Raw genomic sequence first — 18037 nt, 5'->3', positions numbered from 1 at the left:
ACCACACACCCCTGCTTTCACTCCAGGTTGACACCCCAGGCTGCAGGGCAGGATCTGGGGCCTCTGAAGGCAGACTGAGGAGCGGTGGAGCACAAGGAAGACCCTTTGGCCCCTTCAGTCTTCCCCTGTCAGAGGACAGGCCATGCACAGCCCCTGGCCCCCACCCCAGGGGAACCCAGTGCCCTCGGAAGATGAGTTGGGTGAACAGGCTGGGAGGTTGTTTGCAGAGTGGAGGTTTAATGGGACAGTCATGGTGACCCTGTTGCAGAGGTCCCCCAGTAGCCCAGCTTGGACTGCCAGGGCCCCTAGGCCTCTCCCAGCACGGTGGGCCTAAAGAGAGCACCAGCCCCACCTGCCCTCTTCCCTGTGGGGTGTTACAGCCACAAGACAGACTGTCCTGTCCCACTTCCCCTGGGGCCCAGGACCCCGTGTTCCCTGAGGGGCTAAGGCTTTCTGGGGACCCCTCCCCAGGGAGGTCCACCCTTTCCTCAGTGTCCCCTGACCCTATGCTAAGGGCATGTCTGTGTCCTTGTCCTCTGCCAGGGGCCAACTGAGACTGCCGACCCCCGGGGTGGGGTGCAGGGCTCCGTGGTGTGGAGGCGCGCTATGGGGACAGGGCAGCCTGGACGTCGCGGCAGATGTAAGGCACAGTGTGGCAGTAGCCGTGGGGACTGTGGGGCTATCACCCCAAGGGCAGTGCCCAGCGGTCAGTGTCAAGACAGGGAGGCATGGCGTGTGCTGGCTGCTACGGGCCTGCAGTGCAAGAGAGCTGGGGGGACCAGGTCCATGGGCAGTGCCAGCCATGAGGAGGTCCCTGGGAGAGTCTGCAGGAGGGGGCATGGGCCCCAGGGAGCTCCCGGCCAGAGCCGAGGCACAGTCAAGGCATGCCCGGGCCGCGGAAGGCACAATCGTGGTGTCTGGGAGGTCAGGGCTAGGCAGACACGTTGACGTCCCTGAGAGAAATGGCGCTGCTGGGGGCCTCGTCGCCAAGCAGCAGGGCCGGCGTGTCTGCGTCCACCTCTGAGTCTGCTCCGGCACTGGCCTGCTCCGCGCTAGGCTCGGCGCTGGGGCCCAGGCCCTGGGACAGGATCTGCTGGATGGTCCTGCGCAGGTTGGGGTGCAGCCGGCCCTGTGTCTGGTAGAACACCTCCAGGGCAAAGGATTTGAGTGCGCCGGTGCAGAGGTCCTCATACAGCGGGATGGTATACATGCGGGACATCTGGGGAGGTGGGCACACTGTCACCCTGGCCCCGCCCCAGCCCGCCCCGACCCCCACAGCCAGCCTCCCAGCCAGCTCCCAGCCCCAGCCCCACCCCCAATACCAGCCAGGTTCCCGTCCCTCCCACAGCCCGGCCCCCACCGCCTGCCCAGACCTGCCTGCCCTCACTCATGCCGCCAAGGCCTCTCACCTCATACACCACTATGGGCCTTCTGCAGAGGCCTCATTCCCAGGGAGCTTGGACTCAGGGGCACTGAGGGGGGACAACCCATGTGGAACGGGGGTTCGGGGGGGTCTAGAGCCCCTGGAGGCCTGGGATCCTCAGACAGCCCTGGGACCAGGTCAAACATGGGACTGCCTACAGGCCTAGGGCCACGGAGGCCTAGACTTCCAGACTATGCTCCCAGCTCTCCCTCTGGAGGACTGATGGGGTCCAGGCTCCTCCCACCTGGTGTGCCACCCCCCATGGCAGCCCAGACCCTGCATGTCCCCCACCCAGTTGTCCTGGATGCCCAGGCTGTGGTGGCAGTGTGTGGGGGGGTTGCTTGTGCAGGGGGCCCGCACCTGGCTCTCCAGGAACCGCCGGACCCGGTGCAGGTCGGGGTAGTAGTCGTTGCGGACCACGATCTGCAGCCAGCGGATGCGGATCTCAGCGTTCATCGAGTCCAGCAGGGACGAGTAGCACTTGGACAGGCTCATCACCACCTCTGTGGGGCCACAGGCAGGTCAGGGCTGGGAAGGCACACCCCACCCCAGCCACCCTGGCAGCTGTAGGACCCACCCTGGGGCAGCGGGGACCCATCCAGGAGCCGGTCCAGGAACAGCGCTGTCTGGAAGGTCCTCCACTTGGAGATGTCGATGGCACTAGCTGAGGCGGCTGCCTGGTCCAGAGGCTCTGCGGTCCACAGCTGGAAGAGGGCCTCCACGGGCCGGGTCAGGCTGGATCCCTGAGACAGGTCTGGCTCGGCCAGTGGGGGGCCTGTGGCGTTGAGCCAGCGCTCAAACTCCAGCCCTATAGGGGAGAGAGCGTCCTGGGGTCCCCCTGGGTGTGACTGTCCCAAGGCCTGGGAGATAACATCCTGGGGTCCCCACCCAAGCCAGGAGACCCCAGACGCCGAGGGTGTCCCTGGGTGTGGCTGTCCCAGGGCCTGGGAGCCCCAGGGAGAGGCAGCTAGGGCAGGCTGGGGTCAGCTCTGGCACCTGCCACATTGAGCCACAGGAGTGGCCTCTGTGAAGGAGCATGAAGGGGTGGTGCAGAAGAATCAGGTTGGTGAATAAGGTACCCCTGTCCCTCCATGCCTCTCATGGATACCAAACAGGCACTTTAAACCCAATCTTGGCACCAGGGGTGTGGTGGGGGGCGGTGATGGCAGGAGTCGGTGTGTATGGGGGGTGGTCTGCACCATAAGGGGGCTGGCCAGCAGCCAGCTGATAAACTGACAGTCTGCTCTAAAGCCCTGGGCCACTCTGGGGGCAGGTATTGTCCACCCCTCCCACCCCAAAAACTCTTGGTGTACTTATTAGCCTTCCAGAGCAGAGCCACCTTGTCCAGACCACCAGCCATACCTCGTTGCTCTCCAGCTAATCTTGGCCTCTCCCTAGATGTCAGACCCCAGTCTCTGATTTGGACCCCAGCCCTTGGAGCCCCAGAGACATCTTTATGGGCATCACACAGGTGGGCCAGGCCTCAGACAGCTCCAACACAAACCTCCCTCTACCCAAGCAACCATACCCCAAGCCCTTTGCACATACTGCCTAACTCAGTCTGCTTGACCTAAATTGTGCCTCCTCAGAGAAGCCTCCTGGGCCCCACCAGGATAGGAAGCACAGGCTCCTCTCCGTATCCATGGTGTCCCAGTGTGAGGCTCACACCATCCAGCTGAAGGAGGGACCTTTCCCTAGGGGGGAAACTGAACCCCGGGGGCCTTTCCCTAGGCAGAAGCGGCAGCCTGTGCAGTAAATCTCTCTGCCATCCTCACATCCCCTCTGCTCCCCCAGTTGGCTGAGGGCCAGCTGGCCACAGACATAGGGAAGGCGGTGGGCCTCACCTGCCCGGCAGTCCACGCTTTGCTCCTTCAGCTCGGGAAAGAAGCTCAGGAAGGAGTCCAGCAGATCCTGAGCTACCACGCTGGTGAACTTGTACTTCTCCACATAGGCCTACACAGGTAGAGCAGGGCTCAGCAGGCCTGGGGGCTGGGCACACCATCCCCCACCAGAGCCGGGTGGGCACAGAGGCACTGTGTGGCCGTATGGGCCTGGCCAAGTGGCTGAAACGGAGAGGGAGCTAGAGGGAGGAGGTGGTGTCCTGCCCTGCTGCACCCAGGACAGGAGGCAGCCCTGGGAGGTGGGGAGGAGCTCGAGGTGGGCAGAGGGCAGGGCCTGTCCCAGGGAGAGCGCTGCTTACCCGGAGAAAGTCATCGAAGCGCTGGGGGTCTCCGCAGAGCTGAGACAAGTAGTACACGAAGCAGTAGCCCTTCTCATAAGTAAACAGGTTCATCAGGTGGCTGGGGTTCACCCCTGCAAGGGGAACACCCATGGGTCTGGGCAGTGTCCCTACCCCAAACAGGTCTCCCGGGATGGGGAGGGGGACCTGGTGGGGGGGGTGTCCGTGCTGTGGAGCAGCCTGGCCTGGCCTTGGCAGGGATTCAGCCAGAGACACTCTGGCCAGAGAAAGCAAGGGGTGTCAGGATAAAGCTCTGCAGGGTGATGTCTGCAGGGCCTGGGGCGAGGCCTGGTGGGAATGGGTACCTGGCTCCAGCTTGACCTGCAGCTTGCTCACTGGACTGTCCTCCCCAAGGAGTTTCATCTGCCTGTGCAGGGCATCCAGGCGGAAGGCCGTCTCCAGACAGGTGAAGGCAGCCCCTGGACGGGACAGGGGGACAGTGCAGGCAGCCTGAGCACCTGGGCAAGTTTGAGCCTACTTGCCCCAGCGACTCCCCACCCTGAGCCTCATGGGGCAGACCCAAGGCCACCCTGCTGGACACACGCATGCTGGGGGACAGGCTGGGCTCTCATCCCCTTGGTGGCACCAGCTTCCTGCTACGGGCCCTCCCTAACCCCACCCCACCCCACCGCCCAGGCTGGTCACAGGCAGTACCGTAGGTCTCGGTGGTGATACGGCGCTGGGCATAGGTGGCCAGGCCCTCGCTCAACCACATCTCCTCCCACGTGGCATTGGTGACCGCGTTGCCGAACCAGCTGTGGGCCACCTCGTGGATGACATCGATGACCAGGAACTCGTCACTCTCCAGGATGGAGGAGATGATGAAGGTGAGGCAGGGGTTCTCCATAGCCACGATGGGGAAGGAGGGGGGCAGGAAGACAATGTCGTACCTGCTCGGGGTGGGAGGGTGGGCAGATAACCCGAGACCGCTGTGGGCCTGGGTGGTATGTGGCTCTTCCTCCCCAGTAGGCCCCCGTTCACCCCTTGGGAGGGCGGGACTTGCCCTCTGCCTTCCCGAGACATACCTGCCCCACAGGTACGGCCCGTACAGCCGCTCGGCTGCGCTCAGCCACTGCTCCACGGCACCCGACAGCTTGCTGGTGGCCGTAGGCAGGAGGCACGGCTCGGCCCACACCCGGCTCCTATCACAGGGCGGAGAGGGCGGGCAGAGGCTGACCGGCCCCCCAAACCAACTCCCTGACCAGGTCTCCCCTCTCCTATGGGCCCGAATGCCCCGCCTCACTCGAGGGCTACCCGTCCCCCCCCCCCCGCCCCCGCAGGCCCTTCCCATGGCAACGGCCAAGACACATGCTGACTTGGGGGCTGGGATTCTTCCATCACTGACTTGAAAAAACCCACCCAGGTTGGAGGGTGCGTGGGGCTGTGGTGCGGCTCCAGCAGGGGGCAGGCTTGAGGGGGGCCCTGAGGAGGCCAAGAGCCCCTAGCTTCTGGGTTGGGGATGGGCAGGTGCGAGGGCCCTGGCAGGGATGGGCTCTGGCTGAGGCAAGACAAGGCCCCATGCTGCGGGGTCCCCCCGGGGCAGCCACAGATGCAGGCCCTATGCCCCACCCGTGGTAGGACTTCCCCAGAGCCTGGGCTCCCCCTGCGGCAGCCACCGCAGGAAGCAAGCAGTAGTGGCCCTACCTGGGCCCGATGTCTGCCGGCTGGAGGTCCCCGGCCACAAGGGCCACGAGGTAGGCGGGCACGGGGTGCTCCATGTGGAAGTGGTAGACGCCCTCCTCCTCCACGTAGGTGCTCTGCGTGGCGCTCATCAGCACCTGCACCCCCGACGGGGCCTGCGTGCGAGGAGCCCCCACCCATCAGGGCACCTTGCATCCTGGATGGGGAACCCCACGCTCTGGTGGAAAACCCTACAACCCAGGCCAGGGAACCCCAGATCACGACTAGGAACCCCACATCCTCCAACAGGGCACGCCCTATCCAGGACGGGCAATCCCATGCCCCCTGTCAGGGTGACCTATGGCAACTCCACACCCCAGGTCAGGAAACCCCATATCCATTGCAGGGAGCCCCACATCCCCGACGGGGAGCCCCGCGACCTGGGCTGGACAGCCACATCCCCGTCAGGGCACCTCTCATCACAAAGAGCCCCAAAGCTCTGCTGGCAACCCCTCTCTGACTGCCCCCTCCCACACTGGGCTCCTTCCTGGAGGGTGGTGAGTAGGCAGGCCGGGCTGCGGGATGCTGACCTTGACAACAGCCGAGTAGGTGCACTTGACCGCGGGCGTGTCGAAGCAGGGGAAGAAGGAGCGGTTGCACACCGAGTGGCCCTGGGTGAAGACGAAGGGCTTGGCGTTGCCATAGGTCAGCTCAGGGTCCAGCCACCAGATCTGCAGGCAGGCGGTGGGCAGGCCATCAGCCGGGGCCACCCTCCCCACCACAGTGAGGCACCAGGGCCCCTGTCCCTGGAAAGGGTCACATGGGGATGCCAGGACCCCCCCTGCCAACCATGCCTCACTCCAGGAAGCTGGGCAAGTTTGCAGGAAAGAGCAGGGCCTTATGAGCGGCCCCAAACTTGTGGTCCTGCTCAGGCTTCTTGGCCCAGAGCCTCTGGGGGCAGCAGATGGAGAGGAAGACAGCGAGGGCCCGGGAAGAGATGGCCTGCTTGGGCTCCTCCAGGGCCAACAGCCGCTCCTGGTCACCATCACCTACCCAGCCCTTAGTGGACCCAGAACGCAGCCAGCAAGAGGCTGGGCACCCAGGAGCCAGCCCAGGGGGTCTCCTGGCCCCAGCCCCTCGTCCAAGCTTCTGAAGGGAAACTGAAGCAGTGTCAAAGACTCAAGTACAAGTTCTTACAGGCTGGCAGCAAGGAAAGGGAGCCGAGAACGTGAACATGGGAGAAACCGGTGTTTCCTGATGACCCCACATACCGGAAGGGAGCTCCTGAGCCCAGGGCCACCCCTGAGCATGGGACCAGGCACTTGGAAAGGATGGGCTGGGCGGGCCAGGAGTGGCCACGGGAGGGCTGCTGGGGCCTATGTGTGGCCCCCTGACTCTGTTCTCCCCACATTCCCCTCTGCTGGCATGTGATCACTGGAGCAAACTAGATTGTTCCTTGTCTGCTCCAGTGACCAAGCACACAAGCCTCCACCCAGGAAGCACCCCCACCCAGCCTCTGCAAGTGATGAGCCCGTGGAATCCATGGCTGTGGGCTCCCCTGCAGTGGCTCATGCTGAGATCGCAGGAGTGGTGGACCACCAGACCCAGGAGGGGCCACCCCCCCCTCCCCCGCACCACCACCACAGACCACGGACCCAGGTGGATTTCCAGACCGTGCAGGGCTGCAGGGCTGGTTCTGGCCAGACTCCTGGCCAGTGTTCACCAGTTTCTTTTGGAAACTTCCTTTTGGCTGCTACGTCTCTGTCCCCTCACTTTGGGAAGCTGGCAGTTGTATTTTCTTTTCTGATGACCCCCCAACCCCCACCCCAGGCTGCCCCATTTGTGCCAAAGGCCTGTCCGGGGAGCCTGTTCGAAACTGCAGAGTCCTGGGCCCTGCCCCAGAACTGCCAGGGGCTAGCACCCAGGAATCTGCATTAAGGAGACTGCAGCAGATCCTGCTTCAAGTGGTCCTTGGACCATGCTGGGGATAGGTGCCCACAGTCCCCCAGAACCTCTCCCACCACAGCCTCCCCTCCCACTGACCCCTCCCTTCCTTGGGGCTCTCCGAAGGCTGTGCCCGGCTCAGACTCTCTGTTCCCACCACCAGCATCCACTTTTCAGCCCAGCCAGAGGGCCCAGCTAGCACTGCTCTCTCCTTAGCCTAGCTGAGACCAACGGGGGCCATAGTCCTCCCTGGGAGTGGGGGGCTGGCGCAGACCCCCAGGCAGGCAAGGCCCGGCCCCGGAGGTGAGCTGCCAAATTCTTTCAGGGTGCAGGGTCCAAGGGGCTGGTGAAGGGGAAGGCTGCTGACTCTGGACGCCGCAGGGCAGGAAGAAAGCTGTTCTTGCTGGGGTGGGGGCAGGGTATGGTGTTCAGGAATGGGATGCAAGAGACAAACTGCCTCTGGAGGGGTGGGTCCCCACTCCCAGGAAGCTGCAGCCTCACCTGGCACTGGGACAGGTTTAGGGATCTAGGCCTGAGTCCTAGAACAAGCTAGGGAGAGGAAGAGCCTGAGCCCTGAGGTGTTCCTGCAGGATGGTGGAGGCCTGGGGTCAGAGGCCAGAGCCTCCATCCTCTGCAAGTGACCCAGCTGGCGGGCCACGCCCCTAGTCCCCATGCCCACAGCTGCACCATCTGTGGGGACCATGATGCCCCTCTCCGCTCCAGTCACCCAGGGATGACGGCTGCTCTCACTGGCCTGCCCCGATCTCCAGCGGCCTGGCGTGGGTCCTGGCCCCACCGTTCTGCTGGTCATGGTCTTGGACCAGACGCAAAGGCTGCAAGCTCCCAGATTGAGGTCAGGGAGAAGCACCTCTCTGTGTTCTCACTGCCATGCAGGAGACACATCTGCCACCCGTCAGAGCCCCAGATAACCTGCGCAGGCGGCAGGGGCCAACCAAGCAGGCACACTCGGGGGAGCTCAGGGCAGGCACTGTGGTGGTGGGGCCTGCTGAGGGTTCCACAGAATGACACAGGAAGCCCACAGGTGTGCATCTGGTCCAAGCTCTTCCCATTCGGATGTCACCTTGGTGGCTCCTGGCCAGATGCCACCACCCCACCTGTCCCTTTGCATGCTACAGACAGTGACAGATGGAACCCCCAGGGCCTCCCAGAGCTGCGTGCATGCTGTATCCGTGAGGGGAGAGCGGTGTCGCATGTGTGCTGTCCACATGGGAACCCAGGCAGGCTCCATGCTGCAGGATTGAAAGGGCCTGCTCCGTCTTAAGGGCCTCATTGCAGCAGACCTGAGCCACCCGGGCTTTCTGGCAGAGCCTCTGGGGCGGTGGGTGCTGGGTGCCCAAAGCCCTGCAGAGTCCACGTGCCTATCTGCGGGGACATCCTGCCAGCCCCTGCCAGTCCTCACCCACAAGGCCCAAGGCACAGAGGCAAGCCGGACCCTGTGTGGCTCTGGCAGCTCAGTCTCTCACGCCACCTCCAGAAAGCAGATCAGCTGCCCCTGGGTGCTCTGAAGACCTAGGTCACAAAGAGGCCCTTGTACCTCTGACATCACCCACCAGCCCGCCCCTGGTTCCAGGCTCCAGCAGAGGTCTGGATTGGCTCGTAGCCACTGGAAGCTGTCCTTGTCCCAGGGCAGGGACAACCCCAGCACTACTGAAAGGAGAGGTCTCCCTGGGTGGCATGCTGTCCCTTGCTCCCCCTCCACTGGGCCAGCACCAGGACTCTCACTATTTCTAAGGCTCCTAAAAACTCCCCAGGCATCCGCTGGAAATCACTGTGGGCACCTGAACAGGATTCCGGGGCCAGGTGGAGGGTGCCAGGCCGGAGGCCGCAGGCTCCCTGGGGCTGGGCTGGCTCCGCCCTCTCTGCAGGTGCCCCAGGGGCAGACCGCCGGTTAGAGCCCCCTTGGCAGGCAGCGCGGGGAGAGGCCGCCTGGAGACCACCCTGAGCCCCGGCCCCGCGGACTCACGGCCGGGGCGTCCGTCGAGGTGTAGCGCAGGATGACCTGGAAGGGCTGGTGCGCCTGCAGCTCGGGCGGCAACGTGACAGTGAGCGAGGAGCCGTAGTCGGTGAACGGGTCCACCCTGAAGGCCAGCGGACAGCAGGCGGGCTCAGCGCCGGGCGCCTCGGGGAAGGCGGGCAGCGGCGGCGGCGGCGCGGGCCCGGGCCCGGCGGCCGCGAACGCGAAGGCGCAGGGGGGCTCGGCGGCGGCGGCGGCGGCGGGGGCGCGGCGGAAGGCGGCCGAGTGCAGGCGCAAGGCCGGGTGCGCGTCGAGCACGAGCGCGCGGGGCGCGGGCTGCAGCGCGCACAGCTCGAGCACCAGGCAGCCGGCCAGCTCGCGCGCCTCGGGCCGCAGCTCCAGGCCCAGCTGCAGGTGGCGGAGGCGGAAGAGCTGCGCGCTGGAGGCCGAAGCCACGTCCAGGGCGGGCGGCGGCTCCGGCGGCGGGCGGGCGGGCGCGGCCTCGGCGCCGGGCGCCTTGCAGCAGCAGCACTGCGCCGCCATAGCCGGCCGCGCTAGGTGAAATCCATGGGCGGCGGCCGCGCCGGGCCGCGGACAGCGGGCAAGGGGCGCCGGGCGGCGGCGGCGGCGGCGGCGGGGCGCGGGCACAACAGGAAGTCGCGCCGGGAGCCGCCCGGCCCGGCCCCGTGCCGTGCGCCGCCCCGCTCGGGCTCCGCTCGGCAGCCGCCGGGGGCGCTGTGCGCCCGGGCCGGGCCGGGGGAGCCGGGGGAGCCGGGGACGCCGAGCGCACGGGACCGGGGCGGGCGGGGGCGGGCGGGAGAGTCGTGCTCGGGGGACCCGTGGTCAGGGGCGCTCTGCTTGGGGACAGGCCGGGGAGTGGGGAGCGGGAGGCGCCATGCGTGGGAAACCTGGGAGCGGGAGACGGCATGTGCCGGTGCGCGGGCCATATGGGGGGTTCGCCGGGCTGGGAGCCGGGGGAGCTGGGTGCGGGGCACCGGGGGCAACGTGCGCGCGGTGGCCAGCAGACCGGGGGTCCTGGGCGCGGGTGCCGGTGTGTTGTGTTCTGGAGGACCAGGGCGCACCGGCTGCCCAAGCGGCCTCCCAAGCCCTCTGCCCTTCTGCCCGGACTCCTCAGGGTTGCTGTGGGCCGGTTCCTGGGGGCAACGGCTGCCTAGTGCAGTCTCTGCTTCTTCAAAGCCAGGAGGTGCATACACGCGCCCCCCCTCCCCCCACCATGAGACCAGTGGTCTGTGTTGTGGCCCATGCTGGAGCTTGGGGGCCTTAGGGCTGTGCTGTCTGATAAGGTGGTTCTAGCCACGTGTGGCTGTTTAGATTGAAATGAAATACAATTATAATTTTAGTTCCTCCCTGGCATAGCCGTGTTTCAAGGTCTCTACGTGTGTGTAGGGTACTGGCCAGTGGCAACTGTGTTGGTCCGAGTGGATAGTCCATCTTCACAGAAAATGCTGCAGGGCCCTGGAGGCCCCCCTGTGAAGCAGGTGAGTGCTGGGGCCTTAGAGGGATCCACCCTGCTCCCCACCCCACCTTGCAGGGTCCTGTCCAGAGACCAGGGTCCGGAGGAGAGGGCTACACACCAGGGAGGCCTCCACTAGAAGCCATGAAACGAGAGGGGCCACCAAGATGGTGCTGTTATGATGATGGAAGAATTCCGATTTTCGGGGAAAAGGAGTTCTGGGGCCTGGAAGGGCATCCAGGAGTCTCACACACCGCTCTCCTCTGCTCATCCTGAAGTAGCATTTAATCCTTCTGGACTCTGTCTCTGCCTATAACCCATGCGGTGGTGCCTGCCTTCCTCCCTGGGAGCGGTGGGAGGGAGGACCATGTCCACCAGTGTGGAGTACTTGCACTGAAGCATTGCTTTAATTTTCCCATGCATCCTCTTAGCTGGGGTAACACAACCCCAGACTCCCCAGGAACCCCAGGGCTCCCGTAGTCACCTGGAAGAGGAGATCAATTCTATGTCTAAGACTCAGGAGAGAGCTGGGGTCTGATTGGTCCTAAGTTCACATGGCCCAGCGCCTGCCCACGTGGCACGGTCCTGAGGCGCTGGGCAGAGGGTTTTAGATTGTACTCCCAGATTTAGGAGCTTCTCTGAGCCCCTTCCCCAGGCCAGTTGGCTGGGGCTGGAGGAGCATCAGGATTACATGTAGGTACCCAGATGAGCCTGCCCTCATCCCCTCAGTCAGGTTGACCAACAGCCGGTGCCCTCAGAAGCCATCAGGGGCTTCCTGTCTTCCCAGTTCCCTGAACTTGGAGAAGCAGGGGTTACCTCTCATCCCTTCTCTGCTGGAGGGCCCTGCGTATCTCCCCAAGGTCAACTCTGCACACAGGACGGGTGGAGTGGGGCAGCCTAGCTGGTCCACAGCTGTTACGCCCCACTTCTCCTGGGGTGGGGGTGCCTGCTACCCATTTATGAAAGGAACCAAAACAAGCCAGTTTTAGAGCAAACAAAGCTGTTTTGTGGGACCAAAGTCAGCCCACTTAGGCACCTTGTGAACTGTGAGGCCCACAGGTGGAGGAGTGTGGTTGTCCTCAGTCTCTACCCTGTCTCTGTCCTGCAGGGGACAGTGTCTTCAACACAGCCCCTTCCCTGTGGCGAGTCTGTTCCCCTGCAGTAGGAGGCAGCATTGCACTCCAGCCTTCTGGAAAGCCACTGTCTAGGGAAGGGAGGTTGGGAGCGGCTGCAATGCACTTCTCCCCTCTCTCCACCCCGACCTGACCCAGGGAGACGAAGGCGGAATCAGGGCTATCAGATGCTGGGGTCTCTCCCACGGAAACTGTCTTCTGGTGATCAAATCCTGGCTGGCTTGGGTGGGCTGAAGTAGTAGACACTACTTATGTAGTAGTAGACACTGCCTATGCCCAGCCTTCCCCTAATGCTCATGGACTGGCACCCCCCTCCAGGGGCACTGTGCCTGGGAGGGGGCAGGTCCCTGGCCTTACCTGCTGGGAGGCGGACGTGGAGGCAGGCAGAGGTCCTCAGGAGAATGGGGCCTCTGGTGAGAGCGTCTCAAACAGAACCAGTGGGTAAAACACTGATGCAGCCCACAGATGTCTTTCAACCTGGCCCAGCACTGTCACCCTTGCACCTTCGTTACCCAGAGTCACATCAGCCAGCCAGCGGTGGGAGGGTGTCCCAGCAAAGATGCTGTGAGCGTGCTGGGTTAAAAACTTGGGACTCAGGTCCTGGGAAACTGCTCGGCTCACCTCTAAGCCACTGTAGCCTTGCCTGCCGAGTGGAGACAGTGATGGCAGCTTCCTTATGGAAGGGGTTGGCGGCAACGCGATGTGAGCACTGAGGGGCCTGGAGAGAGGCGGCCGGCAAGTCCTGTAGAAGGTGGTAGAAGATGGCTTGGCCGAGGTGAGCTGCAAAGGGGTCATGACAGGAGCAGCATTCGGGGCGGGAGCTGGTGACTGGTGACACTGCGAGGGGCTGGGTCTTGGCCTACAATGAGTGGTATATGCTTGCAGCCAGGGACCGACAGAGGGTGTCATTCCTGCCATAGTCAGGACCCAGGTGCAGGTCTAATGGCGGGGAGAGGGGGCCCCTTTCACAGCCATCCCAGTGTCTTACTCACAAGCTGTGAGCGTCCCATCCCCAAAACTCCAGGCTCTGCTGGGTCCGAGGTTTGTTCCCAGCTACAACGCTTCTCCCCAGTGACACAGGTGTCCCCCAAGATGGCAGGCTGAGACACCACCTGGCCATTCCAGGCTCTTCAGGCCATGGAGGCAACATGCACATCAGAGGCTGCTGGACTGGGTACAGTGACTGGTCCTGATTTGAAGGAGCAAGAGGGCTGGGGCCAGGAGGAGTGTGCTGAGCTTGGGACGTTCTCCCGATGCCTCCCGTCCTCCCTGCTGAGGACGACATGAGGGAAGCCATAGCCCCAGGCAGGGCCACCCAGGGCCCTTTGGAATGGAGCCTCGAGTCCCCTCACCAGGAAAGACCAGGACCAGCGAGGTGCAGGCTGATAACATGAGTAGTGGGGATGGGAAACAATAAACACTAATTATGGTATTTTATTAATTACCTTGATGTATATAGGGAGGCATATATTAACCAGGGGCTGTATTATCTGTAATTCACATTGTAACCCGGTTTCCCTCCCCCCCCCATCTTATTTAATTAAGGGTGTCGATGGTGATTACTTTTCTAGGACAGCCTGTAGACCCCAGGATGCAGGTGAGATGTGTCTGAAGCCACAGGCTCAGAGGCACAGGTGGTGAGTGCAACTGTGACATGAGGCCAGGGCTCGGTGCTGTTGTGGAAGCTGTGAGGTCAGTACGGCCAGAGGCGGGCACAGGTGCTGGGTTGTCACCAGGCAGCCTCACATCCCCGCCTGTGTTGCAGCATTTCCAGGCCTGGGTCCCATGCTGGATTCTGATGGGACCAGGTGAGATTTGGGGCAAGCCCTATGGCTCTAACAGGTGGCAGGCACAGGCTTTGCCAGCAGAGCTGATGTCCTCCTAGGAGTTGCCCACATCAGAGTGACAGGCAACCAGGACTGGGGAGAGGGAAGGGGTCTCCCTGACTCCTGTACTTTCCTACCTTCTGACCTTGGCTCCTTGGCCTTGCTCTGTATATTAAATACCTTTCTGCCTAAAATTCCTCACGTGGTTTTGATTTTCTTGACCCAAGCCCTGTCTGGTAAACCTGCTGACTGAGGAAGGGGCACATCCAGTCCCCTCTTCAGGAGACACAAACCTGCAGTACTGTCAAACGGGCTCGAGCTGCATTTCAGGAAGAAGCAGAAAATGAAAATTCTGTGCCACAGGAAGGAGGACAAAGACCCCCTCTGGTCGGCACTTCAACTACCTCCAATTCCATGCGCCCCGCACTCGGGGCTGGCTCCTCTCCAGGGACTGAAGGGCTAGGGCTCATTCTGGAGCTCATCTCCTCCCGTTCCGGAGCACGGTCCTGAGGGCTCCATGGACAGGCGGGGCAGGGACTGCAGAGCCTCCTCGTACTTCTGCAGCTGAGTCCAGAAACCCGGATTGGGCTCGGCTACTGGGCGGGCGCTCTTCACCGCCTGGGTACGAGAGGCAGAGGTTGAACGCAGCGCCACAAGGTCCTCTGCGCCCCTACCCCCGGCAGGCCCGCCCCACCTGGACGCCCCCCCACCAACCTGGGAGGCCAGCCCGATATGGGAGGCCGGTCCCACCTAGACGGCCGGCCCCACCTGGGAAGTCCGCCCCATCTGGAAGGCCCGTCCCACCTGGGTGGCCCGTCCCACCTGGAAGGCCTCCGCCAGGCTGAGGCCGCGGTGCCGCATGAGGTAAGCGGTGCAGACTACGGCCGAGCGGCTGCGGCCGTTCTTGCAGTAGACCAGGCAGGCGCCGCCGGCGCGCACCGCGGCCTCCATGGCGGCGCAGGTGGGCTCCAGGTGAGCCAGCAGGTCCTCGGCCGGGTCGTCGAACACGGGCACGCGCAGCTCGGCCACGCCGGGCGCGCACGGGCCGGGCTGCTGGCGCGAAACGTTGACGCACAGGGTGACTCCCGCGCGCGCCAGCAACTCCGGCGCGGCCGCGGCGCGTGCAGTCCCGAGGAACAGCGAGGGGGCGACGCGCACGAACGGCGGCGGCGCGGGCGAGGCCACCCCGGGGACCTCGCGGCGGTCGGCTGGTCCCGGGTCCATGACCCGCGCCCGAGTCGCAGCACGAGTTTAGGCGTTCGGGCGGCCAGTGGGGCACCCCCGGGGTCCTAAAGGCCTCTGAGGGTCCCACCCGCAGGGCCCCGGCCGCCTCCGCATTGGCCGGGCAGGGCGGGCTCGTCTTCTGATTGGCTGCGGTTGGGGGTGGTGGCCATTGGCTGGGCTCGTAGGAGGGTGGGCGAGTGGGATTGGCTGCAGCGTGGCGGGCGGGGCCGGAACGTGGTGATGAATGGGTGGTTCCTGGGAGGCCGGGGAGCTGCAGTCCCGCGCGAGAGCGCGGCGTTCTCTCCCGCTTGCTGGGCTGGGCAGGGCAGGCCGCGACCGGGGCGGATCTGTGGGGCTGGGCTTCTAGAGCTGCAATGCCTGACCCTGCTCCCGGGGTTGGGCGTTGGGGATAGGGGGTGGCTCACAGACGTGGGCACCTGTCCTGGAGCGGTCCGGCCGTGGAGGGGGCGGGCAGCAGGGCCCTGGCTGGGCTCGGGGAGGTGGGCTTCTCCTCCAGCTACCGTGCGGAGCACAGGGGTCCTGTCCTCCGTATCGTTTGGTTGGTAGGCTGCCTGGCTTCGCTTCTTAGGAACTAATAATTGTAATGCCGGCCGAGGTGCCTTTTAGTACAGCTTTGTTTGTTCCCTTGTCTCTGCTTCCTAATTGCCCTTTGTAATTTCTGCATTTTATTTTCCCTTTTACTGTAAAACACGGTTCATATGAAATGAAACTGTTTGCTGTTAAATTTTCATCATTTCTTCAAATACAAGGGTTTTAATTTTTCTTAAATTTTGGTTCATCACTCTAACTTTTAAAAACTAACATCGTTTAGGGGCTCGGGTGGCTCAGTGGTTTGTCGTCTGCCTTCAGCTCAGGTCAGGATCCTGGATTCCCGGGTACTGGAGTGGAGCACCGAATTGATTTCCTGCTCGACCAGGAGTCTCCTCCCTCTCCCTCTGCCAGACACCACTGCCCCCGCTGCTTGTTCGTGGTCTCTCAAATAAATTAAAACACACACACACACACACACACACATCATTTAGGGGCGCCTAGGTGGCTCAGTGGGTTAAGGCCTCTGCCTTCGGCTCAGGTTGTGATCTCAAGGTCCTGGGATCGAGCCCCGCATGGGGCTCTCTGCTGGGTGGGGAGCCTGCTTCCTCCTCTCTCTCTGCCTGCCTCTCTGCCTACTTGTGATTTGTCTGTCAAATAAATAAAATCTTTAAAATATATATATTAAAAAAACCCACATCATTTAATGTTGACATGAGTAAGAAGACTTATTCAGGTTTTTCTGATGGCCAGTGTCATTCCGGGATGTCTTTCCTGGATTGGTTTCAGTGAAAGTAGTGGTCTTGCAACCCTGTATACAATAATATTGCACTTTGTTTTATTCTAATAATAGTAAAGTTTTTTTCTGATTCATTTGTAACAAATCATCACAAACTCAGTAGCTTAAAACAACAGAAGTTTATTTTCCCCTTTTTGTTTGGGTTTTCTAAATTTCCCTTTTCTTTTCAGGACACTTAGTCATTTACTTCAAGACACATCCTAATCCAGTATGACCTCTTGGATTATTTGCAAATACTCTGTTTCCATATATGGTCATTCACAGATACCAGGGTTTAGGATTTAAGCTTAATGTTTTGGGGGATGCCATTCAACCTGCAACAGAGGGTATGGTTTACCAAGTTTGTAGGACTTTACCATCTTTCTTTCTTTCTTTCTTTCTTTTTTTCTTTCTTTCTTTCTTTCTTTCTTTCTTTCTTTCTTTCTTTCTTTCTTTCTTTCTTTCTTTCTTTCTTTCTTTCTTGATTTTGTTTATTTGACAGAGACAGCAAGAGAGGGAACACAATCAGGGGAAGTGGGAGAGGGAGAAACAGGCTTCCCACTGAGCAGGGAGCCTGAAGTGGGGCTTGATTCCAGGACCGCTTAAAAGACTGAGCCACACAGGCGTCCCTCTTTCTCTTTCCATAGCAAAGGAATTTTATTTTATTTTTAAGATTTTATTTATTTTAGGGAGAAAGAGCAGGAATGGGGAGAGGAGTAGAGGAAAAAGCAGGCTCTGCGCTGAACAGAGCCCCATATAGGGGACTCTCGATTCTACCATCCTGAGATCCTGACCTGAGCAGAAATCAAGAATCAAAGACACCTAACCCACTGAGCCATCTAGGCGTCCCCCAAAGGAATTTTAAAGACAGTCTCATTTGTGCTTTAAATTCCCAAACCCGCAATTGGAGGGAGTGTGGCAGAGAGATGGGACCTCAGGGGAAAAGATAAGAGGTAAAGAGAGAGGGGATCCAGGAACCAAGGTGGGTATGAAAGAAGAGGTGAATTGGGAGGTAGAGGGCTGGAGGAAGCACCCCAGAATCCTAGACAGAATCTAGCCACTGGGAAAGGACTGGGCCTGGGCTTTGCGTATCCCTTTCCCCTTGCAGCCTGGGCGGAGGATTCCAGGCCCGGCGCCAGAAGAGAGCCCCACCCCTCTCAAAGCCTCCAATGGCTTCAGTGGCAGAAAGCCCTTGAGCTGTTTCCCCCTGCTGCGCCTCCGCTTCCTAGCCGGATTCCCTGCACTGCGCTCTGGAGAGCTCCCGCGCCGCCTCTGAGACCCTTTCCAGGACTCGTCCCTCCGCAGTCTTCTCCAGTGACGCCTCGGTCCACACAGCGAATCCTTGTCTCCGTGACCTGGAGCCCATCGGTCGCCCTGTCGCCCCAGCGGACAGCTCCCGCTCCGTGTCTGCTACAGACTTGCACGGAACGGACGAAAATCGGCTTTGGAGTCTGGCAGAGCTCCATCAGACCTTGGCTCTGTGGCGTGCGGGCACGCGGCGCTGGGCAAGCGAATCTCCCTGTGCCTCGGTTTCCTCCGGTGTCCCACACGCACAGTCCCCGTGCTCTGTTCCCGGAGGAGTTGGAGCTTTTAGCGCTAACCTCCGGGGAGGCCCTGTCCCACAGCTTGCTCCCCGTGCTCTGCTGGAAGTGGACGTCGGGGTCCGCGGTGGAGACTTGGCCGGCTGGTTCGCCGCGCGGCTTTCGGGACTCAGAAGGAAGCCCAGCAAGCGCCGGAGCGTGGGGGACTCGGCGGGGGAGCGCGCTCGGGGCCCTGTGAAGTCACAGAGGGACGCCCCTGGGCGGGGCCTGGGCGGGCGGGCGCGGGGATTGGCGGAGGCCGAGAAGCGGTC

General features: G+C 62.1%; 2 protein-coding genes across 4 annotated transcripts; both read right to left on the bottom strand.

Annotated features, from left to right (window-relative positions):
* Positions 1–217: 217 nt before the first annotated feature.
* On the bottom strand, positions 218–9885 carry RNPEPL1 (arginyl aminopeptidase like 1). Its single transcript, XM_047721581.1, has 11 exons — positions 9211–9885; positions 5873–6013; positions 5307–5458; positions 4688–4804; positions 4317–4552; positions 3968–4081; positions 3624–3736; positions 3268–3376; positions 2001–2231; positions 1784–1926; positions 218–1219 (listed from the first exon to the last, which is right to left on the bottom strand). The coding sequence occupies exons 1-11, from the start codon at positions 9742–9744 to the stop codon at positions 932–934; spliced, it is 2178 nt and encodes a 725-aa protein (XP_047577537.1). The 5' UTR covers positions 9745–9885; the 3' UTR covers positions 218–931.
* Positions 9886–12423: 2538 nt separating this feature from the next.
* DUSP28 (dual specificity phosphatase 28) lies at positions 12424–14944 on the bottom strand. 3 transcript variants are annotated; one of them, XR_007125847.1, is made up of 3 exons: positions 14457–14943; positions 14039–14252; positions 12424–12550 (listed from the first exon to the last, which is right to left on the bottom strand). XR_007125847.1 is itself a non-coding variant. In XM_047721590.1 (2 exons), the coding sequence occupies exons 1-2, from the start codon at positions 14856–14858 to the stop codon at positions 14094–14096; spliced, it is 561 nt and encodes a 186-aa protein (XP_047577546.1). In that variant the 5' UTR covers positions 14859–14943; the 3' UTR covers positions 13224–14093. The 3 variants fall into 3 exon arrangements, 1 of the variants encoding a protein (XP_047577546.1); XR_007125846.1 differs by having other exon boundaries at positions 12469–12588; positions 14457–14944; XM_047721590.1 differs by lacking the exon at positions 12424–12550 and having other exon boundaries at positions 13224–14252.
* Positions 14945–18037: the final 3093 nt, after the last annotated feature.

Source organism: Lutra lutra, chromosome 3, assembly GCF_902655055.1.
Source record: "Lutra lutra chromosome 3, mLutLut1.2, whole genome shotgun sequence".
NCBI lineage: Eukaryota > Metazoa > Chordata > Mammalia > Carnivora > Mustelidae > Lutra > Lutra lutra.
Note: the sequence above shows the minus strand (reverse complement) of the source record. Positions and strands in the feature narration are given on the sequence as shown.

What these genes read in the sequence shown, in the direction of transcription:
- RNPEPL1 (XM_047721581.1), bottom strand. Translation starts at nt 9,744, where the DNA reads ATGGCGGCGCAGTGCTGCTGCTGCAAGGCGCCCGGCGCCGAGGCCGCG. An exon ending in GGGCCGTACCTGTGGGGCAG is followed by an intron (nt 4,553 to 4,687) that starts GTATGTCTCGGG and finishes CACCCCGAGCAG; the next exon opens with GTACGACATTGTCTTCCTGC. An exon ending in GGCGGTTCCTGGAGAGCCAG is followed by an intron (nt 1,220 to 1,783) that starts GTGCGGGCCCCC and finishes CCACCTCCCCAG; the next exon opens with ATGTCCCGCATGTATACCAT.
- DUSP28 (XM_047721590.1), bottom strand. Translation starts at nt 14,858, where the DNA reads ATGGACCCGGGACCAGCCGACCGCCGCGAGGTCCCCGGGGTGGCCTCG. An exon ending in GCCTGGCGGAGGCCTTCCAG is followed by an intron (nt 14,253 to 14,456) that starts GTGGGACGGGCC and finishes TCTCGTACCCAG; the next exon opens with GCGGTGAAGAGCGCCCGCCC.